Below are 15,964 nucleotides of genomic sequence, written 5' to 3'. Positions count from 1 at the left end.
CCTGCCCCAGGCTCTGGAAATCATTCTGCACAGAGAGTACATCTTTTTGGGACAGATCGTTAGTGCTAAGATGTACAATAGCCTCCACATCACAGTCCTTGCTGGCATTCTTGATTATTTTACAAATACGCTTCTTGTCCCTACTGGCAGTAGCACCTGGGAGACAACTGCCCCCTTTTGAAACCTCTGTGTCCTTTTCTAAATTTACATCCCTTATAATTGAATCACCAACCAGAAGATAACTTCTCTTTTAAGACAGCCTGCCCTGCTGAAGGGAAAAATTAGATAGGCGGCAGCAGCTGAGAAAACAGTAAACGAAAAGGCATTTATTTCCTCTTCTTAGATTGGCCTGAGGGACAGAACAGAAATAAAAAGCAGAAATTTCAAAAGGTAAAAAACAGATTGAACTGCCTATCTTTAATCTCATAGGCACTATAAAGAGGCAGCACTTTATAAAACTCAGAAAAAAAAATTTACTTTTGTTTCTTGGTTAATTGTTCCTTTTTGTTTAATTCGGGCCTCAGAACAATAATGTAGCATTTGGGGGAAAAGATGCAGCCCAATAATCCTGCTGCAGAAGCCAAAATAGAAAAGATTTCTACAGCTACCATGTACTTCCCCTTGGTGCTCAAATAGGTTGGAACAAAAGACATCCAGACACTACAAAAGACCAGCATGCTGAAAGTGATAAATTTGGCTTCATTAAAACTGTCAGGTAGCTTCCTAGCAAGGAAAGCCACCATAAAGCTAATAGCAGTCAAGAATCCCAGAAAACCAAGGGCAGTATAAAACATGATGGCTGAACCTTCATTACATCCGAGGACAGTTTCTTTAGACATCGAGTGGATGTCAGAATCTGGGAATGGGGGAGAAGTTGCCAGCCACACACTACAAATTGTGACTTGAACCAGGGAGGAAGACAGGAGAATAGTATAAGCCAGCCTTTTCCCAACCCATTTTCTGGTTTTGGAACCTGGCTTGGTGGCCATAAAAGCAAGAACCACTATGGTTGTTTTCCCCAAAATGCAAGAAAGGGTGACAGAGAAGATGATGCCAAAAGCAGTTTGTCGCATGAGACATTTTGCTTGGTTAGGTTGCCCAATGAAGAGCAAACTGCAAAGAAAAGAAAGCAGGAGGGCAATGAGAAGAATGTAGGTGAGGCTTCTGTTGTTGGCTTTGACTATGGGAGTTTCCTGGTTTTTAATGAAGATCCCCAAGACCACAACTGAGATGAAAGAAAAGAAGAAAGCGATACTGGTTAAAGTGGTTCCCAAGGGTTCTTTGTAAGATAAGAATGTTGTATGTTTCTTAAGGCACAGAGTCTGGTCCTTGTTAGGGTAGTTTTCTTCAGGACATGGGAAACAGTCATCTAAACCTGAAAGAGGAAACACTGTTGTCAGGTTAGCTCTGTCATCAGCAATGTTCAGAAGTAATATATTTTAGTGGCTGAATTTTCCAGACATTCATCTGTGAGTCTGGGAATTTGGGAATTTAAAATCTTATTTATTTGGCTAGGTTAGTTTTCAATCTAATTTATCTGAGAACAAGTCCTTGAAAATTACTCATATCATTTCATTCTATTTGTAATTTGAAATTGAATTGAATCTCCAACTCACACTATTGCTTTAGAGGAAGGAAATCTTGGTATTACACTGTGTGAAGAGTGTAATAATCTTTTTCTCGGAGACTTCCGGTTTACCACAGCCGCCATGGATGCCTGGGAGAGGAGCTTCATCTCCCATGTCCAGTTTTGCATCACTGGGGGGCCCTGAAAAGGGTCAAAAGTCACCATGTAGAGGTGACCAACAAGGAGGGACAGAATTGTTTAAGTTAGCCAAAAAATTCCACGACCACCTTCCCATTCTGGTGACAACCAAAAACGAGCCAAATGGCTTCATGCAGGTTTGTTGCAGAGTTGACAGGGAGGAGAAAAGATAAAAGAAAACCACAGAATATCCTTCCTCTTAAGAAGCTTCTGGGTTGGAAAAAGTTATCTGTATTCTATGCTCATTGTGCAATAACATATTAATAGGAATTATTATGGCAAAATTTATCAGCTCATATTTAGTAGATTGTTCTACACTGTGTTGCCCATGGTGCCCTACTGATCAGTACAATAGAGATAAACTAGACTGACACAGCATTCAAAAAAAGACAATAAAACAGTGAAGGAGGAAACAAAAAGACCAGAATATACCCCCTTCAGCAACTAATATCCAGATAAGCAAAAATTAACACCAGACAAAGAACTCAGCAGAAAATGTTACTCTAATCAAGGAACTATTAAGGAGAAAACTAAACTCCAGCCAACACTGGCAGGCCAAGCTAATGTATATAAACAGGCAGCAAGCCCATTAGCATTCATGATGTTACCTACCAGATTGTGAAATATCTTCAAACAAGCAGCTAAGCTTAGAGAGCACCAATGATTCCACAGTTCAAACCTGAGCTACATAGTTTGTATTCTGTTCTTTTGAAAGAAACCATAGTAGGCTAACCAGGAACTGACAAGGACTGAATCACATATTTCTTCAAAGATGTGCCATCCATTGAAGAGCTGGCTTGGAGTTCCTTAGGTGGAGGGCCTAAGCCAGTGATGGCAAACCTATGGCACACGTGCCAGAGGCGGCACTCAGAGCCTTCTCTGAGGGCACGCGTGCCGCCACTGCCAGCTGCTTGCACAGGTCCATTAGGTCGCTGCTGTCCAGAGTGGCAGCTCTCCCAGCACAAAGGAGGCAAAGCAGCCAGCTAACAAGCTCAAGTAGAGGTGCTGCCCACACCCAGCAAAGGCCACCCCAAGAAGGGAAAGCCGGATCCCCATCAGCACCATGGTCCCCCAGTCCCAACTAGGATTGTGTGTCTCCCTCATCTATGCTGGGCCTCCTGCCCACCACCCCACCCACCAGAGATCCCCTGGATCTCCCCCAACCCTGCCTGGCTCCCCAGGCATCCCTCCCATGAACAACATCAAGGTGGCCAGGCCCACCCCAGTTATGCCCACCCAGTCTGCCGTGACAACCGCAGCCATGCCCACCCATTGGGCCACGTCCCCATGGCCCCCCTAAGGGCACCACAATGTTGATGCGGCCCTGGCACTTTGCGATAAATAAGTGAGTTTGGGGTTGTGGTTTGGGCACTCGGTCTCTAAAAGGTTCGCCATCACTGGCCTAAGCACAAAGATTACTTCCATGTCACTAGTCGTTTGTATGCATAAATGTCTAGGATGGACATATTTTTAGGTCCATCTTAATGGCACTGGCAGTGAGACTCATGGTGACTGGAAAGAAATCTGACTATATCAGTGAGGTTTGATATCCTTCATATCCTTTACCAGTTATATATTTTGTTTTACTTTGTCATTGCTGATTCTAAAGGACCCTGGCTAGCTTACAGCATGAAAACAGAATAAATATGAAATGAAAAATAGAAGTATAGAAGAGAAAATAAGAGAAGGATGGTGGATCTGTTAAACAAAAACAATATGTCATACTTCCATGCTTTAAACTCCAACCATCATAACCTTAATCCTGGAAAAAATTAGATGACATTCTAGAGGTTCTGAAATAAAAACTAGTTCAGGTGCCATTGGCCATTTTGTGAGTTTGGGCCATGTTTGGAACAATACTATGGTTGTTGTGGTAACAATCATTGTTCTCAACATATGTAGGGATAAATGCCCCAACATCAACATCCTGGGTAGCGCTTTGAACTTATTGACCTTCAGAGCTAATAGACACCAGTTCATTTTGAATGGCTTCTCTTACCTGTCTGGTTGGCAATTTTCCCTTCTGGGCAATGGAGGCATTTGTAGCAGCAAAATTGCTTCCCTTCTATTTTGATCTTGCTGTATCCCAGGTAGCAATCATCATTACACAAAGAAAGAGGTTGTGTCTGTTATAAACGAAAATGCAGTAAATTTAGAATTTAAACATTAGGAATCTAAGAAATTACCATGGTAGAGGAATATTTTCTTTCCATTGTTGATTAGAGATATGAAATATTCTGTGCTAGCAGAGAAGGTTTGGCTTATTCCTTAAAATATCCTTCTGACATCATAAACTCTGTTAATGGAAAAGTCTTCTATTCACCTGATAGATATCATAAATTAGGGTTAGTTAGTTCAGAAGTACTGTTAGTTAGTTCAGAAGTGGGTCTTGCACTTTTCCTGGTGCAAGACCACTTCAAAGTCTTGTGCATCAAGAATATTACTTTTCATGTAATTGATTCATTTGTGTGATTGTTCAAAGACATTATTTGGACATCAACTGCAGCATGATGACTGAACCATCCCTTAAAAATGAATAACAATAGCAATAGTGCTTAGACTTATATACCTCTTCACAGTGCTTTACATCCCTCTCTAAGCAGTTTACAGAGTCAGCATATTGCCCCCAACAATCTGGGTTCCCATTTTACCGACTTTGGAAGCATAGAAGGCTAAGTCAACCTTGAGTTGGTGAGAATTGAACTGTCAAACTGTGGCAGCTGGCGGTCAGCCGAATTAGCCTGCAATACTACATTCTAACCAATGCGCAACCAGGGCAAATAAAAGTTACCTGGTTAAAAATGTTGGGCCAGGCAATATTATTTGCTGATAGAGAGAGAAGGTTTTCAAGTTGAGTTGAGGGATTTATTTTTCCAACTTTAATCCTAAGAAAGGATTGATTTGGGAAGGTGATCCAGTTGATGATATCAAAGCCAGATGCAACCTTCCCATTCTGGTCAAAGAAAATATTTTCTCCAGCACTGTTGTTAAATGAGACTTTTCTCAGATAGCGATGAAGCTCAAGAGAAGAACATGAGAGTAATTAATAAAGATATATAATGATGGCAAAATATACAGCAATATTATTTCAGAAGATATTGTTGCACTCCTGATATATGATGCTAATAACAAAGTTAATTTGTCACTTCTATCAGTAAGCAGCAGAAGACTCACCATGAGAGACAAAAAACAGCTAAGGATGGGCTAACAGGCATCTTTTCATGCATATCACCCAGAAGTACATGCCACCATCAAAAAAATTGCATGTTGTCTTCCTTCCTTGTCATTTGGCAACCACACCAGGCAAATAACAGATCTAATGAGTGGCCCTGTGTGTGAGTTGGGCCATGAATACTTTGAACTAGGTTTTTGGCTATAAACTCTGAAACCCTAGGCCAGACAGAACAGGTCTAAATTTCCCAGAACCATAAGCCTGTGGATCTGCACCCACCTGCAGCTCGTACAGAGTCCAACAGCTACACTACAGGGAGTAAGGTAAATGATCAATGATGGGAAGATTCCTTATTGCTAGCAATTTGTATGCAGAGTTTTATTTAGGCTTTATTTCATTGGTGACCATGATGTGGACTATTTTATTTCATTAGGAGATTTAGCCTACATCAAATATTTTTTATTTGGTAAGAAATCAATCCTAGAATCCAATGGACCATAGGGATTTTAAGAGTTCTTCTATCAAGATATGGTAGGTCCAACTTACAGCCTCATTTTCACTCTCACTAACTTAGAGACACTGAACTCTTCTTTCTTGTTGAGAAGAACTCTCCTAATACAGTGAATCCGAAGAAGGAAGTGAGGGAAAGAGGAAAGAAGCCTTTCACTATGACGCTGCACATAATAGCCCAATTATTCCAATATTCAGCATTAAATATTCATAGGAACTTAACTTTTTGCATTTAAAAAAGCTGGAATAGAAATGTGCAGACATTGTCATCCACCTAAGTAATTTCTCCAGCATTATATTTAAATTGGTTTCTATATAACCTGTGGACAGTTGTAGATATGGAAGCAACATGCCCTGCTACATTAATAAATATAGAAGATTACCTGCCACACTTGATGACTAAAAAGTTTATGTTTTCCACTGCCAGCCCTTGCTCTGTGTTTGGAGTGGGATGCAAGCGTGGCTTGGAGAGCATGTGCCACAGCATAGACTGCATTGTAGATACTGTAGCTTTGCCCAGTCATGCTCAATTCAAAAACAGACACTGGAAGAGTCTCCAGCTTCTCTTCCCCAGTGCATCTTTTCTCCGACTCTGGGTTTAAAGTGGATTTTGAGAAAGAACATTCAAAGGCTCGTTCCCAAAAGGCCCTTGAAAAACTGTCTTCATTTTCTGGAACACTGTTTCTCATCTGAAGAAATCTATTGAATCCTAATAATTCTTTTGATGACACTGCAAAAGAGAGAGCGCCGTGAATAAAATCCATTCTCCAATCTCTTTGAAAAGGAACTGAAGTATATTCCATTTGGGCTGGGAAAATCCAAACTTTGTCTTTTCTCTCAACTGTTCTGTCCAAATATTCTGAAACATAGGAGATTGTTCTGAAACCTGCCATGGCCTGGTTTTCAGAGTATACAATTGCAACACTGGAGGTACTTTTCATAATGACTTTGCATAATTTAATGAAAGTATTGATTTGTTCTCCTATCCCATCAGAAAAAGTTACTGTTGGAAGCTCTGCAATGTAATCAAAGCAGATTCCATATTGGGATAAGACAATAAGCACTTCCCTCAGAAATCGTTCACCAATCTCATTTTCTTGAAAAATTATCCCAATCCAAGTCCACTTAAAATGAAGCAGCAACTGGAGAATCCCCATAATGTGAAAATGTTCATTTGGATACATTTGATATAAGAAAGCTGTATGAATCATGTTATCCATTGCTAGAGCAGAGCCATATGTGAGCTTAGGAAAAAAGCAAAATACAAAATGTATGTATATGTATTTGATATAAGTGATAAATGATTAAATTTGACTGATTTATTTTTTGTTGCTTTGATTTTTTAGGGCTTATTCATAACTCAAGGAAGATCTTCCTTTAATTTCAATGAAGTTAATGGAACTAAACTGTCACCATTTCTGGAAATTTTTCTAAAAATGTTATGATGTAATTTGATCATATTCAATTTGGCTATAATATATAAGGTTTGGGAAATAATAAAGTGTTATGTAGATAACCTCTATGGCACATCAGAGAAGTCTAAACTATTGATACAGTAGATGTTCAGGATTTATATAATGTTGTTATTTCCTTTCTACCACAAATGGAGTACTTGGGATCTTTGAAAAACTGTTTTTTATCTAATTTGGGTATAGGAACAAAAGCCTAATTGAACCATTTAGTATCTAGTTCTCTGTAAAGTGTCCCCCCATAGTTGGTTCTGATGGGTACAACCCTGCTGCATACATATCCAGGATAAAGTAGAGTTTTAAATAGTCAGTATAAGATTCAATTTGCAGAATTTGATGATCGTTGTAATTTCTCCTTAAGGAAGGAATTCTCACACTCTCTGACATGTATTTTTTCCAAACTTTCCTTGAAAACATCCAATGATAGAACGTCCAGAAGTCCAAGAGGAATAATCTTATTTTCATTTTTTTTAAAAAAATAGAGACCATATCCTCCAACTCAGCACAATTTTCAGTTATTCAAGACTGGAAAATATGAAAGTGTTGTCTATTCAGATGTCAGTTACATTCTGATTGACCTTAGTTTACCATGAATCCAGAAAATGTCATTAAAGAGGAAATCACGTTACAAATAGAATTTTTCTTTTTTTACTTGAGCAGGTCTTACCTGTGGAATCTTGTAAATGCTTAGAATGTCTGTCATAACTTGAGAGTTATGAGAGTTTGGTCCAGCAATAACACAAATTGAATTTTGGTGGGTGCTACATTTATAGTTGGGAACAAATTTGTCATGTGAAGAAAGAAGCTCCATAGAAGCAAGATAGGTCCATGTTGCCATGAAATAACTGTTAGATATCCCAAAGCCCAGAGTGATGTTTGGCAAGATCTGAGGATTTTTGTTGATTTCCTTTACAGCAAAGATCAAGGACAAGATATGCTGATATGTCTGTAGAAACAAACTTTAAGGGAGAGTAGTGCCTCTGTCATAACACTTGCATTTCCACACAGATAATTTGTTACATTTCAATTTAATAATCTTTGTTAATAGCAAGATTCAAAAATAGATTTTGAGCCCCCAAGGCCAGACAGTCTGTAGAAACTACTTGTCCATCCCTATTGCATAATAAAATCAGCTATTTGGCAGATAACCTCTTTGGTATCTTGATCTTTGAGTACTCTTAATTACCTCTTTTAGAATGTTTTTTTATAGCATAGGGATATTTATTTCTTATTTTGAAAGATCAAATGTTTTATACTGAACCACTTTAGCAATGGTTATACCTAAAACCTATAAAGGAAACATTGCCAACTCCTACAAAACCATCTCTTCGAGGTCAAGGGTGTTTGAATAGAGAAAAAGAATTATGCAGATGGGTTAGACTACAGAATTGCTATGGAGACATTCAATGGAAGATGCAACATTCTTTCTACATTTTAAGCAAAGCCCAAAATATTATGCTTCCATGTTTATGTTTTTTAAGCAATCATATTTAAATGGATTGCATCTTTCACCTTCCTTTCCATTATTCCCTCTTTCCACATTCTTCTTCTCCCTCTCCCCTCTCTATACCAGTGTTATTGGATTCCTTTCTCAAGGTAATATTCTCATGTAATAAATGATTAATGAGGTAGTAAGAATTCTACCCACCTACCTAATTAACTGCTGAGATAGATAGATAGATAGACAGGTAGGTAGGTAGATAGGTAGGTAGATAGATACCTAGTATAAAAAGACTCTTTATAAAGGATTGACTCAAAACATTTGCAATTTGTGCAGCTACTTTTCCTATTATGTAAAATAATTCTGCTTGTCTCTCACCTCTGAATCAATGATCTTTCCTTACTGTAAACCTTCAAGAATTGTCCAAAAGATGATTTTTTAAAAGACAACTGGACTTTCTTTGTTTTTCCTTGAAGATGTCTCACTGCTCATCCAAGAAACTTCTTCAGTTCCTCTTCAAAGAAAAACAAACTGAAAGTCCAGTTGCCTTCTGAAAAAGCACCTTTGAGACAACAATGGCCCGGATGACTAAAGAATGTCCATAGACATCATTCAGGAATTCTTCTAGATAGTTCTGCTGCATCATCCCCTATCTCCACTTCCATTTCCCAATTCCTCTCTTAGGACTTTATTCTATATATCTGAAGAAAAGGGATGAAGACTGGAAATGTTCATTAGCTTAAAAGTGTACTTAGATGTTAGGTTGCCATAAACCACAATAGAAACTTTCCCCTATGGAAAACAAGTTGGTTGGACAACTATAATATCTATTCCTATTCTTCACTGATGAATTCCATCCAGCTTCAATCCATCAAAAAATAGGTGACATGGAACTAGAAAGTATAATGAAAACAATAAAAATTATTCTGCATAGAGAGAACATCTCAAAAATGAAATGTTTAACTTTAGTGTTATTTCACAAATATGTTCTCTATGCAGAATGTGATTTGATCACGTATACTATATATATAGTATTATCTTGGAATTGGTGTACCATGGAAATTTGGAACAGAAGCATTAGAAAGCTGGAAAACAGAGACTTGGGCAAAACTCAGATATCTGTTAAGCAAGACCATATATATTGCTATAAACTTTATGAAGATAAAACAAAATGGGAAAAACCTATTAACAAATTATTATAAAGTATTGAAGAAACAGAGTAGAATCTCCAAGAAGAGAAAGGATAGCTGAAAGGGGATAAAAGTTAAGTTTCAATCATTTATTCCTTCCTCCAAATACATTGACTAACTATCCAGGAAGATTTGGAAGCTGATAGAATTAAGAACGATAACTACATACATGGGATCATCAAGAAGTTCTTCCGATGGAATTGTTTTGAAGGTGATTAGGTTAGACATCATGTAGATAAGAGAAATAATGCCACCAATGATGAGATCACCTGAGTGGTAAGACTTGTATTTAATACTAGGGTTGTTGATTGTGCATTTAGTGCCATGGCATATGACCTGAGAAAGCAGTTTTATCACCCATAGCCTGAAGAGTAACATAGCAAATCAAAGATTTGCATTGCCCAAATGATCATTGGTAGGGCTTCTGAATATCTAACATTTTGCCTCTTTCTTTTGGATGATCTGATTGCAAAAATTATAGAAAAAACAATCAGAATCACAGAGCCTTGCTCTTTAACCTCCTATTTGAATGTGTTTAGGAACATGAAATATTAATAACATCAGACAGTCTTGAGTAGTTTTTATTTTGCTTTGCTCTTTGGAACTCCCTAGTGTCCGGAGGAGTAAAATTAAAACATGGTCAATTATAAGGCACAACATATCTTGAGCTTCTGATGTCGCAGGAAAAAATAATTGATCTCACCCAGGTGTAAATGGTTTGTGTTTTTTTCTTTAGCAACAAGAGAAAAATGAATTGCAGTCAAAGGGAAAGAATCTAAGGAATGTAAATAACATAATGAGTGAAAGTTTATTTTGTACATTGTTTTGACTTGTACATTATCTAGCTAAAAATCACCTGGCACCAGAAAACTTTAAAAGGGGCATAAGCATATTTTAAATTACCCTTGGACATTTGGATATTGTAATCTGCAGTATTTTTATGGAGCTCTTGACTAAGTTGTTTTGACTCTATTTTTTCCCCCCTTTTGGTCAATGCCACTTGCAGTCAGATTTTTTCTTATTCTTTTTCAAGTAAATTTCTATTCAGAGGTAGTTAGATCTTATTGATTCTTATTATTGCAACATGCTCCCACTTAATAACAACCAAGTACCATATTTTTCCATGTATAAAACATTATTTTTCCTGCAAACACCCTGTTCAAAAATCAGGTGCGTCTTATACAAGTGCAGCATCTTATACACTAAAAAATAATGGTAACTTCCGCAGCTCAGGGCATGCCTATGTGGGTTCTTTACATGCTGCTGCCATGCTGCCAGGTGCAGGTGTCAAGCCCCTGTGTGCTTGCCACTAATGGGAGGGGGGAGGGGGCAAGATTGTTGGATGGCGGCGTCTGGAGGCAGCAGATGGGACCAGTAGCATGGATGGCAATGACAGCCCTTTCCCTCCCTCATACCTTTATGCTCATACCTATGGAACGTAGCTGCGAAGCTGTCCTGCTTGATAATAACGGCCGGCCGAACTTCCAGATTTGCAGGCTCAGCTGTTCGGCGCTCCACCGAACAGCTGATCAGTGTGGAGAAATGGCGGGGAGTTTAAAACCTGTCTTCGCTTCCCTTGCCTTGCTGTCATGCCGGTGCTCACGCTGGTTTGTTTACCAGGGTCGGAAGGCTGCTGCTATGAACTGACTATGCATGCTGGTTAGGTGGGTGGGGGATGGGGCTGACCAGGAGGCGGAAAAATATGGTAATACAAATGCTTTGAACATAAACTTCTACAACTGGCCTTTAACCATCTAAAATTTATCCTTTTTTCAATTAAGCCTTTCATCAAAAATTGATACTCCTTTCTCAAGTCTCTCACTCTTCTTGGAATCTGCTTTAATATCACTATTTCTCGCAATCATTCCCCAGCATCTAGTAGACAAACTGGGCCTTTTAGGCTTAAACACTCCTTTGTGCAACTGGATTCTTGATTTTCTTACCAACAGGCCCCAATAAGTGCGAGTTGAAACAAATACCTCTAATTCCATTTTCTTGAGCACAGGTTCTCCTCAGGGCTGTGTCTTAAGTCCTCTGCTGTTCACCCTGTTGACCCATGACTGTTGTGCTAGGTTTGCCACCAACCATATTGTGAAGTTTGCAGATGATACAACATTAGTGGGCCTTATTCAGGATGACAAGGTGGAAGCTTACCGCAAGGAGGTTGAGGGGTTGGTGAACTGGTATAAGGAAAACAGCCTAGTTTTAAATACCGGAAAAACCAAAGAGATCATTGTTGATTTCAGAAAAGGCAGGCACAGCCACACTTCTCTGTGCATAAATGATTCACCTGTGGAGACGGTTACCAGCATCAAATTCCTGGGTGTGCAGCTAACGACTAGGCTAACTTGGTCGCTCAACAGTGAGAAACTGGTGAAGCGGGCACAACAGCACCTGCATTTTCTGCGCCGCATGAGAAAAGCACATCTTCCTTCTCCTGTCCTGACCACTTTCTACAGGAGGACGATCGAGAGCATCCTGTCATACAGCATCACAGTCTGGTTTGGAGGCATCACTGCTTCAGACAGGAAGGCGGTGCAGAGAATGGTAAGAATGGCCGAAAAGATAATTGGCAGTTCCCTCCCTTCCATCCAGGACATAGCACAGAAGTGCTGCTTGAGCAGGGTCCGTAAGATTATCTGGGACACTACACATCCTCTTCATGACCTGTTTTCCTTGTTACCTTTTGGGAGGAGGCTTCACGGATTCTGAAGCAGAACATCCTGATTCAGCCAGAGTTTCATTCCATACAGCATTAACCTTGCGAACTCTCAAGCTTCCTCCTTCTGTTACATATTCAAGATGGACAATATTTAATATTTATTTGCTAGGTATATGTAGGGATGTGAGTCTATACATATGTTGTTCATAGTATGTTATAGGTGTGTGTCATGTATGTGTTTCACTTTGAGAACGGGCAACTAAATTTCATTTCTGATGTGTGCCATTGTACCCACAGTATAAAAATGACAATAAAGGTTATCTTATCTTATCTTTTTTTTTGTAAAAAAATTTTTATTTTCAATTTTACATTGCATTCATAAAAAATACTTCAGATAAAGAGTAAAATAAATTTATACACACAACCTTCGGTATTGCTCACCCATTTCCCCCCAAACCGCATCCACCTCTAACCTCTTCTCTCACTTCCCTCTTTCCCTCTTCTTCCTCACTCTCCCCCTCTCCTCCTTCTCCTCAACCTTCCTACTTACTTCTCCCCTTCCTCCTATCTTGTCACTCCAGATGCAGTCCAGGGGAAATGCCCGAACAATTCCTCTCTCCAAATTAAAACATCAATATTATATGCAATAAAACTATTTCTACTTATCTGAGCTATTTAACCTCCAACCCATCCTCCCCCCTTCCTTGAAGTCTGTATGTAATGCCTGTATCATATTTTTCAGTTCCATGTTAAATTTATCTTGCTGTATTGTAGAGTCCAGTGTTTTCTGCACCACCGGACTCTATAAAGTTCAGGGGGCTGTTGTTAAGTGTGTTGTAATCTTCTTAATCTTCTTCAATGATTTATAATCCAAATGTCAATATGATATTATAATCCCAATATGTTCCAAGAAGAAGAGGAAATAAACAAAAATGAGAGAAAAATCCCACATCAGCTTAAAAGTCCACTCCCCCCTTTTCTCCACAGCTTCAGATTCTTCTTATCCCCCCCACAATTTCCAGCATTTAAGAGAGAAAGTTTCCCCCCTCTTTTACAGTCTCTTAATCTGCTCACCCAGGCGATCCTCCAATTTTGCTTTCTGATTCTTCCAAGTGAATGCCCGGCTTGTGACAGCTCACAATGACTGTCTGACAACTGCTGGTCTGGGAAGCTTCCATCGGCTCTCCAGGAGATTGCAATCCCTCCTGTTCTGCCAAACTATGCTTCCCTTCTTCACTGTCCCTACAGGACAGTTCTGGTTTGTTTGGAACCCAGGCAGACCTCCCCAAAAGCTGAAAAGCAATGATCCTTAGGGAGCTCCCAAGGAATGTGTCATACCACCAAGACATTCACTCCTCCTCTACAACTGGCCTTTAAACCCCTAAACTGACTCCCTTTCAAACTGGATTTGTATGTGGCTTTCTTTTCTGTTTATCTAGGACAGCGGTTCTCAACCTGTGGGTCGTGACCCCATTTGGGGTTGAACGACCATTTCACGGGGGTCGCCAAACAACGCGATCCACCATTTTTTCCGCCATTTTTCCCCCTTTTCCTTAGCTCTGCTACTCCCTCTTATTCTATTGGCTTTTGAAAGCCAATAGAATAGACTCTCTTGAACAGAGTCTAATTCTATTGGCTTTCAAAAGCCAATAGGAATTGTCCAGGGCTGTCTCTGCCCTGCTGAGCCCGCCAAAAGCCCCAGTCTGCAAAAGGGGAACAGTCTGCAGAGCTTCCCTCCCTGCTGAGCAACTAAAAAGTAAGTAAAAGAGGGCTGGGGGTGGGAGGTGGGAGGCCGATGGGTGTAGGGAGTGTTGCTGGCACACGTGGGGCCCAGCAGGTGCCTTACCTGCCTTGGGCTGGGCCAGCTGATGGCCCAGCCAGTGGTCGCCCTGCGCCGCTGCTGCCGCGGCCGCCTGGGAGTGCCTGGGCCTGCCTGCTGCCTCCCTGAACAGGCGGAGGCCAAAGTAAGCCTAGCAGGGCAGCGGCGGGTGCAGGGAGGGTTGCTGGCATGCGTGGGGCCTGGCAGGTGCCTTACCTGCCTTGGGCTGGGCCAGCCAGCGGCCCAGCTGGTGGCCACCCTGCGCCGCTGCTGCCCCTGCTGCCGCTGCTGCCGCGGCACCCGGGAGCACCTGGGCCTGCCTGCCTTGGGCTGGGCCAGCTGGTGGCCCAGCCAGTGGTCGCCCTGCCTGCCGCGGCTGCCCAGAAGTGCCCAGGCCAGCCTGCCGCCGCCCCTTGCCGGTGATACCTCAGCCGGCACAGGGGGCAGCACCATGCATGTGCGGCGCTCCCGGGCCGGTAGTCCTCGACTTATGACCGGGATCGCGGCTATAAAAAGGTTGAGAACCACTGATCTAGGAGATAGGGTGGGAGAATACTTTTTCAAAAGTTGTTATATTCTTCAGTATGACTACAAACAAGTGGATTTTGGTTTGTAGGTTTTTAAGAAGAGACGAGAAGCCATTTGTCTGGTATGTATAGGGACTCCTGTCTCTGACCAGGGGGTTGGACTAGAAGAGGTCCCTTCCAACTCTGTTATTCTGTTCTGTTAAGGATATTTTTTTCATATGATGCTCCCAATTTTTCTGCTAAGCTCCAGGAATCCAATTGTTTAGCACAATGAACTATACATCAGATACCAGTGCTATAAAATATATTTTGGGAATAAATATAATCTATCTTGCAAAACAATGTATGGAGGCCCAATTTTTATCCTCAAATACTATTACTTCTCATTCCTAACAATTAAAATCTCCATGTGGCTAGACTTCATGGGGTTTTCAGAAATCAACATTGAGAAATATAATGCATTCTCCTTTTTAAAACAAATAAACAAACAATGACATTCTGGTTCTTCAAAATTTCACATTTCCATCAAAATTCAGGAAATAGTTTACCATACATTATGTATGAATTAATTGACTGTGCTTTCCTTTCTTTTCTCTCTCTATTATTTATTTGCACAAGTTCTTAATAGGTAATATACAGATTATATTTTTCAAGAGAGCTTCCATTTCTGCAAAATCCATATTTCTAAGTTTTTAATTATGCATAATTTCTAACCATGCAGGTATTCTGCCTGACTTTAGCCTCACAACTCTATAAAGAAGCAAATGCAGCACTTTATAAAATGCAGAGAAAAATGTTTACTTTTGTTTCTTAGTTAGTTGGTCCTTTTTGTTTAATTCGGGCCTCAGAACAATAATGTAGCATTTGGGGGAAAAGATGCAGCCCCGTAATCCTGCTGCAGAAGCCAAAATGGAGAAGATTTCTACAGCTACCGTGTACTTCCCCTTGGTACTCAGATACATTGGAACAAATGACATCCAGACACTACAAAAGACCAGCATGCTGAAAGTGATAAATTTCGCTTCATTAAAACTGTCAGGTAGCATCCTAGTAAGGAAAGCCATCATGAAGCTAATAGCAGTCAAGAATCCCAGAAAACCAAGGGCAGTATAAAACATGATGGCTGAACCTTCATTACATTCGAGGACAGTTTCTTCAGACATTGCATGGATGTCAGAATCTGGGAATGGGGGAGAAGTTCCCAGCCACACACTACAAACTGTGACTTGAACCAAGGAGCAAGACAGGAGAATAATTTAAGCCAGCCTTTTCCCAACCCATTTTCTGGTTTTGGAACCTGGCTTGGTGGCCATGAAAGCAAGAACCACTATGGTTGTTTTTCCCAAAAAGCAAGAAAGGGCAACAGAGAAGATGATGTGAAAAGTGCATATATTGTTCTTCATTACTTT

General features: G+C 40.3%; 1 protein-coding gene across 1 annotated transcript; it reads right to left on the bottom strand.

The window, feature by feature from the left end:
* Positions 1-473: 473 nt before the first annotated feature.
* LOC120298178 (vomeronasal type-2 receptor 26-like) lies at positions 474-15,718 on the bottom strand. Its single transcript, XM_039321631.1, has 8 exons — positions 15,357-15,718; positions 13,284-13,451; positions 9,717-9,911; positions 7,584-7,761; positions 5,831-6,691; positions 4,557-4,784; positions 3,765-3,891; positions 474-1,375 (listed from the first exon to the last, which is right to left on the bottom strand). Exons 1-8 carry the CDS (start codon positions 15,716-15,718, stop codon positions 474-476), a joined length of 3,021 nt encoding a protein of 1,006 aa, XP_039177565.1.
* Positions 15,719-15,964: the final 246 nt, after the last annotated feature.

Source organism: Crotalus tigris, unplaced genomic scaffold, assembly GCF_016545835.1.
Source record: "Crotalus tigris isolate CLP2741 ecotype Arizona unplaced genomic scaffold, ASM1654583v1 scf7180000023764.170092, whole genome shotgun sequence".
Classification (NCBI taxonomy): domain Eukaryota; kingdom Metazoa; phylum Chordata; class Lepidosauria; order Squamata; family Viperidae; genus Crotalus; species Crotalus tigris.
This window is presented reverse-complemented; position numbering and strand designations above follow the sequence as displayed.